We start from the raw sequence: 22,675 nt of genomic DNA, 5'->3' as shown, positions 1-22,675 counted from the left end.
GTATTCTTGTGTGTTCTCCAGCATTGTAGCCTCAAGGCAGACACGTTTTCTGTGGTAACAGGGGTTTTAGAGGTTCATTATTGAGAAGAGAATCACCTGAAAGCTCTGTTGTTTTTCTTAGCAAGTCTTAGAAATCATGTAGTACCCTTCCCACTGAACCCTGTGAATTGTGGCAGCCACAAAGTCCCATCAGTTTCAGGGAGCAGGAGTGACATATACTCTTACTTTCATAGGGGTAGTGTCAGGTTCTGGAAAAACATGGGCGTTGGGAAATTGATGGCAACTATCTTTGGGAAATAGAATTTACTAAAGGATTCTCTCTAGCAGTGCTACTTCATCTCTAGATGAGAAAAAGTAACCTAGCCCCTTAGAAATTAGTGTTTTCACTCGTGGGTTGTAAATGTGTTAGCTGTTGCTACAGGAATGCTACAGACCATCCCAAAACATAGTGGTATACCACCAAGCATTTTATTTGTTACACCTGTGTTTCTAGATATTGAGGGTTCAGCTAATCTAGGCTTGTCTCCTAATTGCTGGTTGGGTTGAGACATGCAGCATGTGTCTGTCAGCCATCTGGGACCTGCAGCTCCCTGAGGCATGTTCTTGTGGCTGAAGAGGTATTCAAGGGCAGGTGGAAAAGTGCAAATGCATTTAAAGCTTTTTTTCCTGTCACATCAGTTAATGTCATTGAGCATTGAAGTAAGTTATATATCCAAGCTCAGCATCAGTGGAGGGATGGGGAAGTATCTTCTTGGGCAAGAAGGAAGAAGTGAGTTATTTGGGGGATGGTATTCTATAATCATAAAAATTCTCCCTCTTTTATTTAATTCTTCTCTCTTTACTGAGAAGTTTACCTAGAATAGTTATGTTGTTCAGTAGCCAAGTCGTGTGTTCATGTTCCACTCATTGCAACCCAGTGTCCTGTCCCACGCCAGGCTCCTCTGTCCTCCAGTGTTCTCCAGACTTGGCTGAAATTCATGTCCGTTGAGTCTGTGATGCTCTCTAAACATCACTTCTTCTGCTTTTATGCACCCCCCACTTCTCCTTTTTTGTGTCTTTCATTTTCCCAACATCAGGGTCATTTCAATCGAGTCAGCTGTTCACCTCAGGTGGCCAAAGAATTAGAGCTTCAGCACCAGTCCTTCCAATGAATATTCAGGACCGATTTCCTTTAGGATTGATTGCTTTGATCTCCTTGCTGTCCAAGGTACTCTTAAGAGTCTTTTCCAGCACTGCAATTCGAAAGCATGAATTCTTTGACACTCAGCTTTCCTTATGGTCCAGCTCTCATATCTGTACATGACTACTGAAGATACCTAGCTTGACTACATGGGCCTTTGTTGGCAAAGGGATGTTTCTGCTTTAAATATGCTATCTAGGCTTATAGTTTTCTTTCCAGAAAGCAAGTATCTTTAAATTTCGTGGCTGCAGTCACCATCCACATTGATTTTGAAACCCAAGAAAATAAAATCTATCATAGCTTTCACTTTTTTTTCTTCTGTTTGCCATGAAGTGGTAGGACTGGATGCCATAATTTTAGTTATTTTAATGTTGAGTTTCAAGTCAGCTATTTCATATTCTCTTTCACCCTCATCAAGAGGTCCTTTAGTTCCTGTTCACTTTCTGCCATTAGACTGGTGTATGTATATCTGAAGTTGTTGATATTTCTCCTGGCAGTCTTGATTGCAGGTTGTGACTTATCCAGTCTGGAATTTCATATGACGTACTCTGCATATGAGTTGTATTAGCAGGATGACAATATACAGCCTTGTTTTACTCCTTTTACCAATGTTAACCTGTCAGTTGTTTCATGTGCGGTTCTGTTTCTTCTTGACCTTCATACAGGTTTCTCAGGAGACAGGGAAGGCCTGGTATGTCCCCGGAACATGAGCCCCCCAGATCAGAAGGTGGCCAGCATGCCACTGGGGAAGAGCAGAGGTCAGTTACTAATACTTCCAGTAAGAATGAATCGACTAAGCGAAAGTGGAAACGACGTGCAAATGTGGTCGTGACTGGTGAAGAAAGCAAACTCCGATGCTGTAAAGAAGAATACTGCATAGGAACCTGGAACGTTAGATCTATGAATCCAGGTAAATTGGATGTGGTGAAGCAGGAGATGGAAAGAATAAACATCGATATCTTAGGAATCAGTGAACTAAAATGGACGGGAATGGGCGAATTGAATTCAGATGACCATTATATCTATTACTGTGGGCAACAGTCTCTTAGAAGAAACGGAGTAGCTATCATAGTCAACAAAAGAGTCCGAAATGCAGTAATCGGGTGCAATCTGAAAAATGACAGAATGATTTCAGTTCGTTTCCAGGGCAAACCATTCAACCTCACAGTAATCCAAGTCTATGCCCCAACTCCCTATGCTCCAGAACCTGAAGTTTACCGGTTCTATGAAGACCTACAACACCTCTTGGAAATAACACCGAAAATAGATGTCCTTTTCATCATAGGGGATTGGAATGCAAAAGTAGGAAGTCAGGAGATACCCAGAATAACAGGAAAATTTGGCCTCGGGGTACAGAATGAAGCAGGGCGAAGGCTAATAGAGTTTTGTTACCAGAACAGGCTGGTCATAGCAAACACCCTTTTCCAACAACACAAGAGACGACTCTACACATGGACATCACCAGATGGTCGATACCGAGATCAGATTGATTATATTATTTGTCGCCAAAGATGGAGAAGCTCTGTACAGTCAGCAAAAACAAGACCTGGAGCTGACTGTGGCTCAGATCATAAGCTCCTTATTGCAAAGTTCAGGCTTAAGTTGAAGATAATACCAAAAACGACTCGGCCATTCAGGTATGACCTAAATCAAATACCTTATGATTATACAGTGGTGGTGACAAATAGATTCATGAGATTAAGAGAATAGAGGGGCACAGAAATTAGGCCTGATAGAGAGTAGGACCAGATTTTGGGTGGTCTTGAATGTGAGGTTTAGCAGTTTGTATTTTACGCTCTGAGTTAATACTGATCCATCACAAGAACTTAGGTAGGGGAGTAACGATGTTTTTTTGTTTCTTTGTTTGAAGTCATCTTTTGAGGTTAAAGCAGTCGTAGTCAAGTGAAGATACTTCTTAAAATTATTTTATTTTTGTTTTGGTTGCCCTGGGTTGTCAATGCTGCTCATTGTCTTTGATCTTTGCGGAGAGTGGAACTACTCTCTATAACTATTATAGTGCACTTTAAACATGAAGCTCAGCAGCTAGAGTTTATAGAAAGGCCAGTGCTTTTTTCCTTGTTATTTATGCCCTTTTCATAGATTTTGTTTGTTTGTTTGTTTTTACCCTCTTATGTACTTGATGTCTCCTTTGATGCAGGGGGACCAATGAAGTGGGTGAGACCTCTCAAGAAGCAAAATCTGTGTTCAAACAAACTGAAAAGGGCAAACCTCAGGCTAATGTCCCTTCAAATGTGTCATCAGTTCCTGGTGGATCAGGGTGAGTACCGTGTCACAGGCCTAGGTGTATCTGGCACATTCGAGAAGATGTTTTCAGTACAAGGATGCTATTTGCCTGCAGTTTTCATGCCTCTCTTTCTTGAGAGAAGGATTCTTTCTGCTGCTGTTGTGCCTTTGCTGAACGTGAACGTGAAGTCACTCAGTCGTGTCCTACTCTTTGCGACCCCATGGATTGTAGCCTACCAGGCGCCTCTGTCCATGGGATTTTCCAGGCAATAGTACTGGAGTGGATTGCCATTTCCTTCTCCAAGGGATCTTCCCAACCCAGGGATCGAACCCAGGTCTCCCGCATCATAGACGGACACTTTACCGTCTGAGCCACCAGGGAAGTCACCAGGATGACTTGAGCAACTGTCAGTTCGTTTGTTTTTGTCACTTCCAATATTATGCCTTTGCTGAAGTACTTGCCAAAATGAAAGGTGTAGAGATAAATTAGCCACAGTTTTTTTGGTTAATTCTGAAAAAAGTCCTGATTTACATTGTTAGGCACAGAGTTGAACAGGTAGTAGCCCTAATTTAAAAAAATAATTTTTGTATGAAAGTATCAGCAGTTCATCAGAACTTTTAGTAAGTTTTGAGTGGAGTACTTGCTTCCACCCATAAGGATCTCATAGGAATAGAGAAAGGTCAAAGCTGACTTATAGTTTTATTAGCACATTATCAAGAACTCAGTAGTTTTTCCTCCCTACATATTTTCCATAGTACATCATTTATCCTGAGAAGACAAGAATTCTTTCTTTGGAAGAAGGGATAATTTCTTTTTAACCTACATGGAAGAAGTAAAGCTCACAGGTAGGAGTAGTCAGGGCACTCACCAAGAGAGGGCAACACGGACCACGTCACCACAGCACTGATCACCTCTGCCTTCTGAGGTGTTTGGGCTACATGTGACCCGTTGTTAATTCACTGACATTTCAGTCAGTTTGCTGCTGCTGCTTAAAACTGCAGTGCATACCAGCCTTCCACAGGAGACGGTTTTGAGGGATGTGAGGTCCTGGTACCATTAGTAGTCCACAAGCAAAAGGTTCCTGGTACCTTTATTTCTGTTGTGTGGACTCTGTTAGGCTGCTTGTGGCTAAAATTAGCTTAACTTTTGTATTAGTTTCTTTCACTAAATGCTGCAGTCAAAATGATCAAATCTTTGTACCATAGAAAATTATTTAAATTTTCTGTTGACATTCCTAAATCTGGTATAAATGTTTATCAATAAAGAAGTACTTCCTCTGGAAAAGGAAATGCCAACGCACTCCAGTATTCTTGCCTGGGAAATCCCATGGACAGAGAAGCCTGGTGGGCTGCAGTTCATGGGATTGAAAATGTCAGAGGACTGAACACATACAGCGCATTATGAGGAGAGACCGTAGGTGTGCCTTGGAGTTCTGCATTCAGAGCTGCTTTAAAGGTGTCATCCACATAGTATGACTATAATGTTAGGTTTCTAATTTAAAAAATAGATATGCAACAAACAACCAGGGTTTACTGTATAGCGCAAGGAACTGTAGTCAGTATCTTGTAATAAAGTATAATGGAAAATAATTTAAAAAATAATATAGGTGTACATGTACAATTGAATCACCGTGCTGTGCACCTGAAGCACTGTAGGTCAACTGTACTTCAATAAAATATACGTTAAGAAAAAAATGACTACCAGTTCTGTGAACTAGATCTGTTTTTTCTTTTTCAGTGGCCAGTGAGTACAGTCGTTTCTAATAAAGCTTTCAAACTTAGTATTTTTATATATATAATGTAGAGAAAGCTCTATAGAGTTATTTGATTGTCTGAGTAATACTGAGCCATCCCAAGAATTGAGTAGGAGAGTAACCGGATGCTTGTTTGAACTCATCCTTCAGTGTTTTCCAGCGGCGATTCTTTTTTTTTTTTAATTTTGTTCTTGGTTGTGCTGGGTCTCCATTGCTGCCCGAGGGCTTCCTGTAGTTGTGGAGACAGGAGGCTGCTCTGTAGCTGCGGTCCGTGGCGTTCTCATTGCCACGGGGAGCTTGAGCTCTGAAGCCTGGTGGGCTGCTGTCTCTGGGGTCACACAGAGTCGGACATGACTGAAGCGACTTAGAAGTAGCAACAGCAGCAGCATTCTGAATGACTGGTTTGAACACTCCAGGTAACACAGTGATCGTAATCTTGGACCCTCCGACAGATTGGCGTTTAAACAAAATTTTTCAGATATTTTTAATGACTTGGTAACGCAGGCAGGCATTAGGCATTTCCCTTCTTCATCTGAAATTTCTGGTATCGTTCATATCTTTATTTGATCCTTAAGGACTCAGTTTCATTGAGGGAATTTTTTTTCAGTTTGAAATTGGACAGGATTCTCAGTCATGTAGCTTTCTTCCACTCCCAAATCACTGCTTGTTTATCTTCCGGTTGTTTAAGGTATAGAACAGGAGCCTTCTTGAGATAATTGCTTATACTGTTTTTATATTGTTTATACGAATTGTTTCTCCTTGAAACAATGCTAGTGTGTTTCTCCCAATTACTCCACCTCCCTGTTCCCACTTTGACTTAAGCGTGAGCACTAATGTGCACTGGGAGAGCCCTTCAGTCTTTACTTTGGTGATCTCACGTGGGCTGTGGTTAGGGTGACGGTCATGTGACAGAAGTAATGGAGGGGATTTGAGAGACATCAGACTTTCATCTGCTGTTGTTTCATTTGTTAAATTAATAAGGGGTAATGTCTTTATAAATATTATAGTAAACTTTGATCATAACGCTCAGCAGCAAGAATTTACAGAAAGCCCAGTGATTTTTTTTCCCGTGTTATTTATGCCTTTTTCTTAGATTTTCTCTTTGTATTCCTCCTGTATTCTTGTTGTCTCCTTCCTTGGTGCAGGGTTTCTAAGGAAGTAGGTGAAACATCTCAAGAAGGGAAATCTGTCTTCAAGCAAAATGAGAAAGAAGAACCTGAGTCCAGTGTCCCTTCAGCGGTGCCATCACTTCCTGCTGGGTCAGGGTGAGTAGTCTAGACTTAGGCCCTGGTGTATCTGCCATGTTGGAGAAGATGTTTTCATTATAAGGATGCCGTTTCCCTGTAGCTCTCATGACTCCTTTCCTAAGAGAAGGAATTCTGCTGCTGTTCTATCTTTGCTGAAATATTTGCCAAAATGGAGGATACAGAGAAAAATTAGCCATTGGCTTCTTGTTTAATTCTGACAAAGTCCTGTTTTATATTGTTGGCCACAGAGCAGAACATGTAGTAGACGGCCAGGGAATTTCCCATTTCAAATTGTTGTGTTTGTAGAGGGTTACAGAATAACTATATTTTTTGTGAGTACTGAGACAAAAAATAGGCTCTTGGCTAAAACAGCATGTTTTCAGATTTCTCATCATATTGGAGAAGGAAATGGCAACCCACTTCAGTGTTCTTGCTGGGAGAATCCCGGGGACGGTGGAGCCTGGTGGGCTGCCGTCTGTGGGGTTGCACAGAATCGGACACGACTGAAGCGACTTAGTAGCAGCAGCAGCAGCATCATTATATTGTTTGAAAATAATTCTTCAAAAAAAAATTTTTTTTCAATCTCAAAAAAGTTTTTATTTGTGAGTGGTTGCCTACATGGAAAAATATTGGCATTTGTGTTGAACACTATTTTTTTTGGTGTGTGTGTGACTGTGTTGGGTCTTAGTTGCAGCACATAGGATCTTTAGTTGGGGCGTGTGAACTCTCAGTTGCAGCATGTGGGATCGAGTTCCCTGACCAGGGGTGGAACCTGCATTGGAGTGAGGAGTCTTAGCCCCTGGACCACCAGGGGACTCCCTGAACATTGTATTTTTTCACACACAGCTTCTGAGATATTTTGCCAACAAATGACTTGGCTAGAGATCTGTCCAAACTGCCCCTGTCCCAAGCTGCGTGTCGGCTTTTCCTTTTTCTTTTAATGAGCAGGAAGGAAGTAGCCCCAACCATAAAAAGTCATTTCTGGATTCTTTAAGATGGATTTTTAGGGAAAAGCATTTCATGTAAAAATAAATCCATATATAAATCAGCAACGAATATTCCAAGATAAGGATATTTAGTTCTATTATTCATTGGTTTTTTTAAGTGAAACATTACTAGCTAAGGTAGGGAGATCATGTAAATAGTTATCATTAAGCTCTTATGTTTTCCAAGTTTTTACATTGTGGTTAGCTCTTGATTGTAAAAGCTGCTCTGGTTTTAATAAAGTTCTTATTACAACTTCAGTGCCTACCAGCTTTCCCTGGAGACCGTATTTTGGGATGTGAAATCCTGGTGCCATTAGCAGTCCACATGCAGAAAGTTCTGTGTACCTGCATTTCTGTTTTGTGGACTGTTAGGCTGCTTATGGCTGAAATCAGTGTAACCTTTGTATTAGGTTCTTTCACTAAAAGCCTCATTCAAAATGATCAACTCTTTGTACCATAAGGAATTTTGTGTCATCGTTGGGTTGTTTTACATATAGAACAGGAGTCTTCTAATTTAGGGTATTCTAAATTGTTACTATTGTTGCTTTTCTCCTTAAATAATGCCAGTGTGTTTCTCCCAGTTACTCCACGTCCCTGTTCCCACTTTGACTTAAGCGTAAGCACTAATGTGCACGTGAGGTGCAGTGGGAGAGCCCTTCAGTCTTCACCTTGGTGATCTCACGTGGGCTCTGATTCAGGGTGACGGTCATGTGACAGAAGTAATGGAGGGGGTTTGAGAGACAGCAGACTTCCATCTGCTGCTGTTTCCTTTATAAGATTAACAAGGGGAAAATGTCTTTGTCTAGAAGGGTTACAGGAGACTTTAATCATAATACTCAGCAGCAAGAAATTACAGAAAATCCAGTTGTTTTTTCTTTGTAATTTTTTGCTTTTTCTTAGATTTTGTTTCTTTTTATTCCTCTTGTAAACTTGGTGTCTCCTTCCTTGGTGCAGGGTGTCTAAGGAAGTGGGTGAAACTTCTCAAGAAGGGAAATCCGTCTTCAAGCAAAATGAGAAAGAAGAACCTCAGTCCAGTGTCCCTTCAGCGGTGCCATCACTTCCTGCTGGGTCAGGGTAAGTAGTCTAGGCTCAGGTCCAGGTGTACTTGCCACGTTGGAAAAGATGTTTTCGGGACAGTGACTGTGTTTTCCACCCCTGAGGATCTCATAGGGAGAAAAAAAGGTCAAAGATGACTTATAGTTAATTTTAATAACACATTGTCAAGAACTTAATAGTTTTTCATCCCTTCATATTTTCCATAGTACATGAGTTATCTAGAGATGAAAACTAGAATTCTTTATTTGGGGGAAGAAAAATTTTCATTCTTAAAACTGCATGTAAGAAGTAAAGGTGACAGTTAAGTAGGAGGAGTCAGGGCACTTGCCTCAAGAGTGGCGAACATGGGCCACTCACTCCCATCACAGCACTGATCACCTCTGACCCCTGAGCAGAGCTCTCTCTTCTTGAGGTGTTTGGGGTACAATAAGTCACCTGTAGTGGCTTCGCTAACCTTTCAATCCTTTTGTTGCTTTATCCTTCCCCTGCAAATCTTTGAAGTTTTTTCTTATGTTTTTAATTAAAGAAGAAAGTTGGTTTTCCTGTCAGGTTAACAGTTTTTACAGGACAGGCTTTTCTGATCTTTGCAGCCCTGGCTCAAAACGACATTGTATACACTGGTGTGCAGTGACCCCTGCAACAGAGGTGTGAGTGCAGGTCGTTAGTGTGAGAGGTGATTCCTGGAAACCGAGCCGGGAGGAGAAACGGTGCGGGAAGGTAGCCAGGGCAGGGTGTTTTCCAGCTGGTGCTGGTGGTGGCTGCTACTCTGTCCTGTTGGGGGACTTGGCTGGGTTGAGGAGGTTGGGGCGGTGTGATCCTCCAACTCCCTGCCATGCTCGCTCAGCTGCTTCCGTGGCACTCAGGCCATGGGCCGGAGGTGTTTGCAGTGACGCTGTTCTCAGGGTGTCGTGGCAGTGAGTGTAGGGACGTGAGGGAGGGCTGTGTTCACATCTGCTCCGTACTTTTTATCTGCTTCTTCATCCAAACATTTGTCTCCCACTGGAGCAGCTAGGTGGTGGAAGTCATGGAGTAGTTACCCAGGAATCCAAGAAGGAAAAGGACTTGAGTGCGTGCTGCCCCAGTGGAAATGGGGTAAACATCAAGGAAGGCATCTGTGAGAGGAGCAGAGTAATGGGAGCAGAGTTCTCAAGACTGACTGTTAGTGCTCTAGGCCAGTACTTTTTAAGCTGTCGTTTGCAGTCATCATTTAAGAGAAATGAAATAGAATGAAGCAACATATTTTTAGCCTTCTAATCATTATATTGTTTGATTGGGATTCTCCTCAGATTAGTAGCTTTCTAACTTTATTGCCACTCACAGTAAGGAATACATGTCATTAGGATTTACTCTGCTCATTAATATAGGTATGTATGATGACCTGTATTTTATGTCCATACTATGTAATTATTATGTGTAGTATGTGTCATTTGAAAAACTTTTATGATCCATTGATTTCATAATCTGTTACAACCTGTATGTGACAAATAATGCTCTAGGCTGCATAAGAAATTAACCTTCTGCAGGCTTCTCTCTGGGTTAACAGGCTTATAAGTGGTTTATTAAACAATGTGTCATGCATTTATTGTAAGTGTTACTATGAAAGTTACCTCTGGATTAAGTACTAGATAGCAATAAAGGCAATTTCTTCTGGCTTAGGTTTCTAGTATAGTTAGTTTCATGTAGAGTACATCATGCAAAATGCCGGGGTGTTTGACTCACAAGCTGGAATCAAGATTGCTGGTAGAAATATTAACAACTTCAGATATGCATATGACACCACACTAATTGCAGAAAGCAAAGAGGAAGTAAAGAGCCTTTTGATGAAGGTGGAAGAAGAGTAAAACGCTGGCTTAAAGGTCAACGTTCAAAAAACTTAAGATTATAGCAGCTGATCCCATCCGTTTGTGGCAAGTAGACGGGGAAAAAATGTAAACAGGACAGTTTATTTTCTTTGGCTCCAAAATCTCTGCAGCCATGAAATTAAAAAATGTCCAAATCTGACAGCAGTCATGAAATTAAAAAATGCATGCTACTTGGACGAAAAGCTATGACAAACCTAGACATCATATTAAAAAGCAGAGACCTCACTTTGCTGACAAAGGTCCACATAGTCAAAGCTATGATTTTTCCAGTAGTCATGTACGGATGTGAGAGTTGGACCATAAAGAAGGCTGAATATCAAAGACTTGATGCTTTTGACCTGTGGTGCTGGAGAAGACAAACTCTGGAGAGTCCCTTGGATAGCAGGGAGATGAATCTGTCAATCCTAAAGAAAATCAACCTGAATATTCTTGTAGGACTGAAGCTGAAGCTCTGGTACTTTGGTCACCTGATGTGAAGAGAGGACTGCTTGGAAAAGACCCTGATGCTGGGAAAGCTCGAAGGCAGTTGGAGGAGGGGACCATGAGATGCAAGGCAGTAGAGCATGAGATGGTTGCATGGCATCATCAACTCAGTGGACGCAAGTTTGAGCAAACTCTAGGAGATGATGAATGATGGGGAAGCTTGGGGTGCTGCAGTCCATGGGTTTGCAAAGAGCTGGATTCGTCTAGAGCAACTGAAGAACAACCAGAGCAGGGAAAGTTCTTCATTCAGTAGACTGATTGTGTTCTTTACGTCTTAGAGAGTGACTCATGGCATAGCAACAGGCATCCACCAGAATCTTCTGCCTCAGATTAGTTTCATTTTGTTTTATCAAGAATTCAGTATGTGTTTTGCTCTAAGAAAATAGTTTCATGTAGCATAATTTTTACTTCTTGCTTCCTTGAGTGTTGAGTAAAATAATGTTTTGATGCTTAAAGATTCTACTTGGAAACAGTGTGTTTTAGAAAATACTGTTATACTTCTGAAGATAACCAGAGGAAGGCGAAGTGGCATCTTGGCACGTTCACCTTGTTTAAGTAACTTGAGTTGCTCATGAAAATCATTCTGTATTTCATGCCTTACATTCTTAGCCTTTTTTCTTTTGAAACTTTTGACTTTGTATTGTGATACAGGAATTAATAAACAGTGTTATGAGGGGAACAGAGAATGGGCTCAGCCATACATATACATGTGTCCATTGTTCCCCAGATTCCCCTCTCATACAGGCTGCTCAAGTGTTGAACATTGTTCCATTCGCTATAACAGATCCTTGTTGGTTATCCATTTTTAGAATGTCAGTGTATATGTCCATGCCAAACTCTCTTTAACTATCCCTTCCCCTCAATCATCACAACCCCTCCAACCCCCACAACATAAGCTTGTTTTTGAAGTCTGTGAATGTAAGTTCATAGCATTTCTTTTCAGATTCCACATAAAGGACATGTCAGATTTTTCCTTCTCTGTCTCACTTCGCTCTGCATGATACTCTAACTCAGTCCACATCTCTACAAGTGACTCTGTCATTCATTTTAATACTTCATCATATAGGTATACCCCATCTTGTTGATCCATTCCTCTATTGAGGGACATACAGGCTGTTTACATGTCCTGACTATGTAAATAGTGCTGCAGTGAACAGTTGGGGTGCATGTGTCTCTTTGAATTACGGTTTTCTCTGGATCTGTCTCCAAGAGTGAGATAGCTGGGTCACATAGTCGTTCTGTATTTCGTTTTTTACGGAATCTCCATGGTGTCCTCCATAGTGCCTGTATCAAGTTAACATCAAAGGTGATTGAAATGAGGAAATTGTTCAGAAACCGAGTGATCAGATATCAAGGGTGAGCGATTCTGTTTAAACTGATTTAGCAGGATGCTTGTTAAAACTGAACTAAACAGGCCCAACAGGGGTGGTGGCCAAGCCTGAGACTTGGTTAAGATGCCTGACTAAGGTTGGATCGAGAAGAGTCTGTGGTGCATACAGGACACCATCTGGGGCAGCATGGAGACCAACAGAGGGAATCTAGGTGGGTCAGCCGGTGACTTATCTTTTAGTAGATTAATGAACTCACTCCTTGAAGGAGTAAAGTGAAATTCAAGGAAAATCAGCTTCTGTGAAAACTCCAGAGAAACTTAATAGAGCACAAGGAAATGTCTCCCTGAGTCAAAAAGTCTTCACAGTTTGTGCATGAAAATGGGGAGACATAGCACTATGATACATGTACTTTGAATTTCTCACTAAACCCGATCGTTTGTTTTACCTACACAGTTGTAGTGTTACCTGCACAGTTGTAGTTTTGCTTGGGAAACAACAGCCTCGAGAGAAATTCAGTTGATCTGAGGTGTGTTGCACACATTTTATCAGTGCAGACATCAGTATGTGGTGCAGGCTGCAAACAAATGGTATGGAAAGTCTTCAGGGGTAGAATCTATGGGAAACATCTGATTTATTAAAAGAATTATTTAATGCAGTAAAATATTTTTTCATTTTCATGTTTTTAGTTGCTTCATTGAGACATGCGAAAAGATACTTTAAACATTGTTACCATTTTTTTAAGTGTCTTTGGTTTACTCTTGGGTCTTGCAGTATAAATTAGAATTAGTAGTTATTAATTTCCTAGTCTTAATGGGGTTACCTAGTGGTAGGACTTCAGCCTTCTTTTCCAGTGTTTGGTTATGACTCCCAGAAAGTGCCTAAAGTTTAATTTTCAGATATGCCTTCCACTGGGTCTTTTACGTTTTCCTTCAAGAGAATTTTTATCCTTAATGAGAAAGAATTAGTTTTTTAAAACCCAATTTAAGCTCCTGTAATTTTTCCTCTAATGCTTGTCTTTTTCATTTTAAGGCCTGAAAACTGTGACCTTGAAAAGAACCAGGACTGCAGCAATTAAGTATCTGACTTTATCCTTAACCACCTGAACTGGTTTGTATGAAATACAGTCGTTTTTATCTGTTTTCAAAATAGTTTCTGGTCGTTAAATCTGACATTTTTAAAGGAAAGTTCTCATTGTGAGTGTAAAGCTAACTGTCCATGAGATCGTGTGCAGTGGTATTTGATTTAAAGCAATATGCACTCTGGCTTCTTGATTAAAAATAGCTAGGAGGATCAATTTACCAGGGATAGTCACAGAGAAAAATCAAAAAGTAAGGAAATGGCAACCCACTCCAGTATTCTTACCTGGAGAATCCCATGGACAGAGGAACCTCACAGGACTGTAGTAAGAGTTGGACACGGCTTAGCAACTAAACCACCACTGCCAATCACAGAGAAAAATTACAAAGTATCACATAAAGTAAGTAGGTATTTTCTTTGAACTATTAGGCCATTAGACCACATATCAAAATAATAGTGATAGATAGGTAGGTGGAAAATTATAAGAGTTGGATACAGGCAGATGTCTTCACAAATTCTACAAGATTAACTCTTCAATACACAAATATCAAATCATTCTTTTGAGAAAATTTTTGTGTCTTTAGTTTAAGAGTCCATTTTTCAGTTCATTGAGCTAGGATTTGAAAAATAAGCCTTCAGTTTAAGAAATTTGTTGTGTAAAATGATTTTAGTAATTTCTGTTGAAAGATGTCTCTTAGTATTCTCCCCTAAAGTTTTTGTTTTTTTTTTTTTGATTCAGTGTCAGAAACTGAACTTGACTTTGTGGACCACTACCCCTGCATACTAATTTTGAACATACTCATCCATGACTTAAATGTTTATTTTTCCTTTAAAGCCAAGATACTAAAAGTAGTGCATTTGGAAAGTTGTCTTTGTTTTTTTGTTTTTTTTTTTCATCTGTTTCTTGTTTGATTATCTTCTGTTTTCAAAAACTTTAAATATAAAATGGATCATGAGATTACTGAATGTTTGATCCATCATGTGAATGGTAAGAAATGTTTGTTTCCTCTTAGGGTTTATTTTTATTTCTGATCCCCAATAAACAGTTATTTGAGGCTGCTGATTTGTATGCATGCTCAGTTCTGTCCGGCTCTTTGGGGCCCTATGGACTCTTAGGTCCATGTGATTTTCCAGGCAAGAGTACTGGAGTGAGTTGCCATTTCCTCCTCCAGCGAATCTTTCAGTTATTAGAATCGATCCCAGCTCTCCTGCATAACAGGTGAATTCCTTTATTGCTGAGCCTTTGGAGTAGCCATGTGGGGGTGGTTGCTCAGATCAAAAAAATACCTGGCATTTATTTTGAATATTTTTTCATGTATAGCTTCTGGGAGTTTTGCCAACCACTGATTTTACTCTAGAAGGATATGCAGCCACTTCTCCCCAGCTGTATGTCCACTTTTCCTTTTTTTATGACTTGGAAGGAAGCAACCCCAACCATTAAAAAGCTGATTTCTGGATTCTTTAAGATGGAAGTTTTAGGGTAAATGTGTTTCATGTTAACTTCATCCATATACAAATGAGTGATGAATCTTCCAAGATAAAAATGTCTAATTATGTTATTAATGTTTTTTTTTTAACAGGAAAACATTACTTAAGAAATAAAGTAGGGAGAAAAGTTTCATGTAAATAGTTACCTTTAAGCCTTTATGTTTCCTAAGTTTTTAAATTGTATGTTTTTTTTGATTCCAAAAGCTCCTCTGGTTTGAATGAAGTTCTTATTACAACTGCAGTGCATACCAGCCTTTCCTAGGAGACCATTTCCCGGGATGTGAAGTCCTGGTGCCATTAGCTGTCCACATGCAGAAGGTTCTGTGTACCTGCGTTTCTTTTTTCTGTAGTCTGTTTGGCTGGTTGTCACTTAACTTTTCAGTTAGTTTATTTCACTAAATGATATAGTCAAAATGATAAAATCTTTGTACCGTGGGAAATTATTTCAATTTTATTTTTCTACTGACGTTTCTAATTCTGGTATAAATGTTTATCAATAAAGAATTACTTTCAATTCTGTGAAGTAGAACCGTTTTTTTCTTTTTCAGTGGCCAGTGAATTTAATATTTGTAATACGGTTTTCTAACTTTTTAAGCTTTTTATTTTATTTTTTTTATAACTTAGAGAAGACTCTTGAGAGTGCTTGGAGCGCAAGGAGATCAAACCAGTTAATCCAAAAGGAAATCAGCTGCATATTCATTGCAAGGACTGTTGCTGAAGTGAAGCTCCAATACTTTGGCCATGTGATTTGAAAAGATGACTCATTGGAAAAGACTGAGATACTGGGAAGAATTGAAGGCAATAGAAGAATGTGCCAGCAGATGATGAGATAGTTAGATAGTATCATCAACTCAATACACATGACTTTGAGCAAACATCAGGAGATATAGTGGATGACAGAGGAGCCTGGTGTGCTTCAGTCCATGGGGTCGCAAAAAGTTGTAAAATGTGTTTTTGTATTTCCTTTAGGTTCAGCTTATTAGTTTATAGTAACATTCTCTTCCAAAGATCTGATTAAACACTGCTTACTTCTTGAGTCTTATTAATTCAGCTTTCGGGACTATATGTTAACATCAAAAACTTCTGTATTTCACACTGGGATAGCAGAAAACTGGTAACAGTTTGTGGGGGGAAAAAAGGTATCGTTTCAGTAGTAGGTCCAATGAGAAGAGGCTCTAAGGTTGGCTCAGTATTCTGTGACATCCTAAATCTGTTTCTGCTCTGCCACTTTCAGCAAATTGAATGGTCCAATTTGGTTGCTTATCCCACAGTTACAAGGAAACAGCTTCAGTTCCAGGCAATGCAGACAGACAGTGTCTGGCAGGATCCTACCCTTTCAATTCTTTTTTTTTTCCCCTTGTTTTAGGTATACTGTAAAGTGCACAAATCTTGTATGATAAAATTTTACTCATGTGAAGTGGTAGCACTTTGATCAAGATACAGAATGTCTCTAGCACCCCAGTAGGATACAGAGTTCAGCCAGAAGCCTCAGTATTGTTTCCCAATAGGATCTTTTCATATCTAAAAAGGTGATGACCCAAGATTGGACAGGGCACAGAGAGTATAGTGGATGAGATGGTAAAGATGTTGAGTTTGGTAGGAAGGACTCCATAAATTATTGCCAAGACAACAGGGTAATAGCAAACCAGGAAACTTAATAGGGGGTTGGGATTTGTATTTTTCCCAACTGGAGACATTTGTCTAAAGGGATTCCTCAGTTTCAGCCTATTTCTGCTTGATGGGATTACGTGCCCTGTGTTGGCAGATTCTCTGGTTTCTGAAAGGAAGTTGGGAATCTAGATTACTGGAAAACACTCAACTTCTAAGTGCTTATATATTGAGTATTCCCCCCACCACAAACAACAGTAGAAACAGCATGAAGCAGTTCCAGTCTATAAGGTCACCACATATGTTCAGTTAGTGGAAGTACAGGGTTGGTACCTGTGGGACTCTGGACTTTCTATATTTGTCAACTGATCAGTACGTAATCCTGTTTTATGTGTGTTTGTGTTGAAAGATGCTGTATGTAATCTTTGTAGCAAATAATGATAAGCAGTATATGCATGCGTTCTAAGTTGCTTCATTTGTGTCCGACTCTTTGTGACCCCGTAGGCTGTAGCCTGCCAGCATCTTCTGCCCATGGGATTTCCCAGGCAAGAATACTGGAGTGAGTTGCCATTTACTCCTCCATGAGGATCTTCCCGACCCAGGGATCAAACCCATGTTTCTTGAGTCTCCTGCATTGGCAGGTAGACTCCTGACTACTAGCGCCATCTGGGAAGCCTCATGCTGTATGTATAATGAAACAGTTGTTTGAATGACAGCAATGTTATGTACAACACTGAGATTGTGCTGCTTTGTCTTTCCCTCAGTTTTACACACACAAACTACAGACATACATTACACGTAAAAGTACTCACAGTAAACATATAGTATTCATATAGAGACATAGTCTGTTTAGTGATGCAAATAAAGTCTTGGGAAAGGAAAGATTGAGCATTCAACATTTTACAAAGCATTACCTAACATTTTCGTGTTGATGGAGCTGCAGGCTGCATAATGATACAGTGCACAGTGTGGTCAAACCTTTCGACCTTGGCTTAGCCCACCAAAACCAAGGGAGAGGTTGGTGGAACTTATTCTGCAGATGAGGGAGAGTGGCAGGTTGACATGTATCAGTTCAACCTTCAAGGTTTGGTTCTCACCACTTGTTGAGTGGAGAAATAGCTCCAGAAAAAAGAGTATGGGTGAAAGCGGAAACCTCAGTTGTGGATGTGTCTGGTGGTAAAAGTAAAGTCATGCTATAAAGAACAATATTGCGTATATACCTTGAATGTTAGACCCTTGAATCAAGGTAAATTGGACATGGTCAAGCAGGAGATGGCCAGGTTAAAGATTGACAGTTTGAGGAATTAGTGAACAAAAATGGACAGGAATGGGAGAATTCAGATGACCGTTACGTTTACTATGGGCAAATATCCCTTAGAGGAAATGGAGTAGCCCTCATAGTCAACAAGAGTCGGAAACGCAGTACTTGGGTGAAATCTCAAAAACAACAGAATGATCTCAGTTTATTTCCAAGGCAAACCAGTCAGCTTCATAGTAATCCAAGTCTATGCCCCAACCACTAATGCGGAAGAATCTGAACAACTGTATGAAGACCTACAAGACCTAGAACACCAAAAGATCCTTTTCATCATAGGGGATTGGAGTGCAAAAGTAGGAAGTTGAGAGAGAACCTGGAGTACACGGGCAAGTTTGGCCTTGGCCTACAAAATGAAGCAGGGCAAAGGCTAAGAGCAAGAGGAGAAAGGGGCGACAGAGAACGACGTAGTTAGATGGCATCACTGATAGTGAATGCAAGTCTGAGCAAGCTCCAGGAGACAGTGAAGGACAGGGAAGCCTGGCATGCTGCAGAGCTAGGTGGAACTCATTCTGCAGATGATGAAGAGGCTGACAGGCTGACATCTGTGCAGCCTCAGAGCTTTGGGTCTGACTTGATGTAGTTGGCACTTTCCCCTCCTAAAGTAGCTCCAGAGACTGGGCCAGTCCTGTCTGCTTGGCTTTTTGCCTCACGTCTTTAAGCATCTCATCATAAGGGACAAACACACCGGAAGTTGATTTAAATTTGAGGCTTCGATCAAGGATAGGGTTATACCCTTCCATGTCACTGAAAATTTGTTTCAAGGCAGAGTTCCATTCTGTTACTTTGCTGCTATAAGAGGGACAATTCTGGACTCTTCGGCTGACTATCATCACTGTCTATTGCTGTCTCTGCCAGAATTTCCTCCACATTTTCCTTCATGTCACCAAAGCCTTCACTTACTTGCTGTGCAGCATGCATTATGTTTTTGACACTGTTCTTCATTCTTTCTGCAGCACCTTCAAAGCCTTCGAAATTTTCCACACAGCCTGGCCAAACATTTTCCCAACAGTTAACAGGCTCGTGCTTGGTGTCCCAGGCTGTGCCAACATAATCACATTGGGTATAGTGACTGACTTCCAGTAGTTCGTCCATCACGGTAGTTTCCTTGTTGGCTTTGAGAGCTTCGAAAGCCTTGTTACAAAGCTCCCTTGTGTACTGTGCCTTGAAGACATTTATTATGTCCTGATCCAGGGGCTGGATGAGAGACTTAGTATTTGGGGGCGTGAAAAGAACTTATACATAGGGGTGGGCATTTTTGAGTTCTTCACAGCAGTGGACTAGGGCATTATCCAAAATTTAACAAAATCTTGAAGCCAAAGTTGCCCTAGAGATAGTATTCAACTTCTGGTTTGAAACAGCTGTGGAATCAATCAGATGTCATCCAGCCTTTTTTGTTCCACCTCCAATGGACTGCAAATGGTTCACACTTTTCCCGGGAAGGTCAAGTGCTGGTGAAATTGAAGCCCTCTACACCAGTAGGGGTTTGCACTTGAAGTTGCCCTCGTACTCCATGTCCAAAGAAGCCGCAACAAGATGGTAGGGGTTACGCAATCATGATAAAATCAGATTCCACACTCGCCAGGTGAGTGACCCAGATACTGGAGAACGCTAACACCAAAGATGTTCTCCCACTATTGTAAAGGTTCTGAGCCCCACGGCAGGCTTCCCAGAATGGGGATCCAGCCAAGGGACTGGGTATCCCCAGGGAATCTGACTTTGATGGCGACCCGGATTTGATTACAGAACTTAACCTTAAATATAAATTGTAGTTATCTTAAATGTAAATAGGTTAAATACACTAACCAAAAAATAGAGACTGGATGGTTGGGTGAAAACGTGCATGTGAACCTCCACTTAACACATCACTCTACTAAAACTCCCAAATTGTATGTAATAATTTTATATTGTTAGGTTAATCATTTCCATTATGGCTTACAATTCTAAGTATCCTATCTTTTTTGTATGGCTATTGATTTTGAAAACTGAAAAACAGCTTTTACTATTGTGATTATGTAACTAATTTGCTTCATACCATTGTATTGTGATTGGTCAACAGAAAATAGAATTCTTTATCACTGAAACTACCATTTAACAGAAAAACATGAAATCACTTTTTAAAATCCGGAATTATCTTGCAATTTTTTGAAAAATGGAAATGCCCAGGCATTGCTTTTTGTCTCCAGAGCTTCAGATGTGTTTCTAATGAGCAGACATGTTTAAAAACAACTGGACTGTGTATGATGTTTTACTTTTATCCAGTTCATTTCACATCTTCTATTTCATATTCAGTGCCCCCTTTTCATTTTGTTGATGGTTCCCAATTTCTCCATCTCTTTTGTTGCTGTTCTCTCTCAAAGTTCATGAAGCATAGTAGAAAAGCTTTTATATACATATATGTAAATAGTATGTATAACATTTTAGAAAACTTAAGACTTTTTGCATAGCTAAAAGTTTATCACATTTTGATTCCACTTGTTTGTCTTAGTATGAATAGAATGCTAGATTTCTAATTTACATTCAGTCAAAACTTTGATATAGTTCCATGTATTCTGGCATCTAGTATTTCTGCTAACAGTCTATTGGTGATTTAAAAAAAATTTGAATTGAGGCTTGAAACCTATAAGAAATAGTATGTTTTTTTTTAAAAACAGGAAATTAACATGCTACGATATTTTGTACATGTTTTCAAATTACACAAAATTTTATGCTATCATCCATTGTTTTTTTCCATACCATATTCAAGACTCCACATTGCATTTAATTGCATTGAGCAGCTTCAGCTGCAGGGAACAAATTCTGGTAAATTCTCTTCATTTTTATTCTATGATCAATATTTTCTAATTTTCCTTGTATGGCATCTTAGATACATCCATCATTTAAAATTGGACATTTAATTTTGAAATGCATGGGATAAAGCATCTTTGATACTAATTTCCAATTTTGCTGTTAATTTCTCATTTTAAATGCTTCCCTGCAATCACCCTCTGTGTTTTTTCCGTCTTCTATCGAAGCTTTCAATGGCTAAGTTAAAGAAGTCTCTTGAAAAATACCACATTGCAGTTGAACATATGTGGGTTAGTTTTAAGTACCTTTTGATATTGATTTCTAACATAATTCCACAATGATAAGAGAATAGACTGTATGATTTCAGTACCTTTGGACCATTAAATTTTTGCACCTTGCTTTATGTCCTTGGATATGTTACAGTGTTTCCTAGTTTATAGTATATGGGACCTTGAATTTGTATCCTAATGTGTGAAAATTGTATAAATCTTAATGTTGAATAGGCTCATAGTGCTTTTCACGTTTACTATATCCTTGTCTTCCCTATATATTCATTCTATTAATTTTTGAGTTTGATAATGAAATTCCAACTAAATTCTTAATTCATCTACTTTAAAACAATTGTAATATATATTAATAGTGGAAATATATGTAAGTTTGTTCTGTATTTTCCAAGTGTTATCATACTTTCATAATTTAAAAAATAAAAAGAAAAAAAGTCACTCTTGGCATTGGTGCACAAAAGTAGGGTTGCATAATTCTGGAATGATTTAAAGCCCAGGGGCTTTGGAGGCCATTTGCCTTATGTAAGTTCTTTTTGCAAATGTCCTTGTAAAATAAGCCAATTTCAACAGCACTAAAAACCTGCTCTTCCACATACCCTTTTCCTGTATATCACTTAGCAAGTATTGTTTAAATTCTTCTGCAGCCTCCTGATCTGCAGAACTTGCCTCACTTGTAAGCTTAACACTATTCATATCTTGTCACCTTTTGAAATGTGCAAGTTAGCCAGCGCTAGCAGAGAAGGGCTTCACATTTTTCTGACCTTGGGTAACATGACGTAAATTTCTTTTGCTTTCAGCCTCAAAACAACGCTTTCCACCACACCTTTTATAATCAGTTGTCATCTTATGAATCCACAAACAGCCGCTTTTCCACATCTTCCTCACGCACTCTGGATGTCACTTTAGCACTTTATGGAGCAGCCTCATGTCTGGATTGGCAAATTTCCCTTTCCATTTTCTTGATGTATGAATCAAATTTTTGATTCATTAACATTGAACTCAAGGCTAACAGCACTACAATTCATACCTGAACAAAGCTTATGTAATACACATATTTTTCTTCATAAAGCACACCACAGCCTTCTTGTGCTTAGGAACACTAAGCCAGCACCACAGCAGTGTTACCAAATTGCAATTCCACGTGCCAGATACAGGGAGGCCTTGTGACACTAAAACATTAGAGCTTGGAACAGAGGTTTCGTACAGGTTCATTTAAGGAAATGGGTGGCTCATGTCCTAAGAACCCCAAAGTTATGGAAAGCTGTCAGCAAGATTCTTTAAAAAGGAGGTGAGGGAGGGGTGAGGTTAGTTGTTGCAAACTTCTAGAATTAGATCCTTTGTCTTTAGGTCAGGTCATGGTCAGGCGAGGATGTCCTTTTAAATCACTACCAAGCGAATGTTATTCTCTGCCTTGACAAGAAAGGGTAAGGTCCCAAGACACAGCTTTTACCCTGCTAGTTCCCAGTCCTGCCTAGGAGGAGGCAGGTCTCAGTAGACATCGCCCTCAGGGCCAGGTTCCCACACCCTGCCCAGCTGGTCATCCCTGAGGGAGTCATGTGCTCAACCCAATTGGCCCTCAAGCCTCTAGGTCATCCAAATGGGAAACCAGGTCTCACAGACTGCGACCCAGGCAGACAGCCACTGCTATTAGGTCGCAAAGACAGGGATGGGGGAAGAGGTTCACGCTGCCACAAGGGCTGGGCCAAGAGTAGTAGAGGGCCTTAGTGAGGGCTTTGGAGCACTTTAGACATACTCCCCAGGCTGTTCCCTGGGCCCTCCCGCTCACCCTTTGGTCCAAGGCGGAGGAAGCTGGAGAGCCGCCAGGAGAAGGCCTGAACCCGACACTTAAGCTCACTCTCCATTTGATGTCACCACTGACGCTTGGCTGAATCGCTTTCCTAATGGTCTCTCATTGACAGTTACTTGTGGGTGAGGCCAACTTGCAGCGCTGATCAATAGAAGGGGAGGACAAC

General features: G+C 40.2%; 1 protein-coding gene and 1 long non-coding RNA gene across 4 annotated transcripts in view; one reads left to right on the top strand and one right to left on the bottom strand.

The window, feature by feature from the left end:
• The window catches only part of LOC147352935 (protein CFDP2-like), a 44,229-nt gene extending 23,089 nt beyond the window's left edge, over positions 1-21,140 (top strand). The window contains exons 5-10 of one of the 3 annotated variants that reach the window (XM_086349920.1): positions 1,846-2,817; positions 3,339-3,458; positions 6,324-6,443; positions 8,366-8,485; positions 13,173-13,250; positions 15,333-21,140. In XM_086349920.1, coding sequence (XP_086206046.1) covers positions 1,846-2,817; positions 3,339-3,458; positions 6,324-6,443; positions 8,366-8,485; positions 13,173-13,218 — 1,378 coding nt within the window. In that variant the 3' untranslated portion in view covers positions 13,219-13,250; positions 15,333-21,140. Of the gene's footprint in view, positions 1-1,845; positions 2,818-3,338; positions 3,459-6,323; positions 6,444-8,365; positions 8,486-13,172; positions 13,251-13,959 lie in introns of all 3 variants that reach the window. The other 2 variants (XM_086349918.1, XM_086349921.1) reach the window with 2 other exon arrangements.
• On the bottom strand, positions 8,209-12,769 carry LOC147352936 (uncharacterized). Its single transcript, XR_015145247.1, has 2 exons — positions 12,609-12,769; positions 8,209-8,566 (listed from the first exon to the last, which is right to left on the bottom strand). It is a non-coding gene; the product is annotated as an uncharacterized LOC147352936 (long non-coding RNA).
• Positions 21,141-22,675: the final 1,535 nt, after the last annotated feature.

This window comes from Bos grunniens, chromosome 18, assembly GCF_055505025.1.
Source record: "Bos grunniens cultivar Pamir isolate PY7600 chromosome 18, Bosgru_T2T1.0, whole genome shotgun sequence".
Taxonomy (NCBI): domain Eukaryota; kingdom Metazoa; phylum Chordata; class Mammalia; order Artiodactyla; family Bovidae; genus Bos; species Bos grunniens.
Note: the sequence above shows the minus strand (reverse complement) of the source record. Positions and strands in the feature narration are given on the sequence as shown.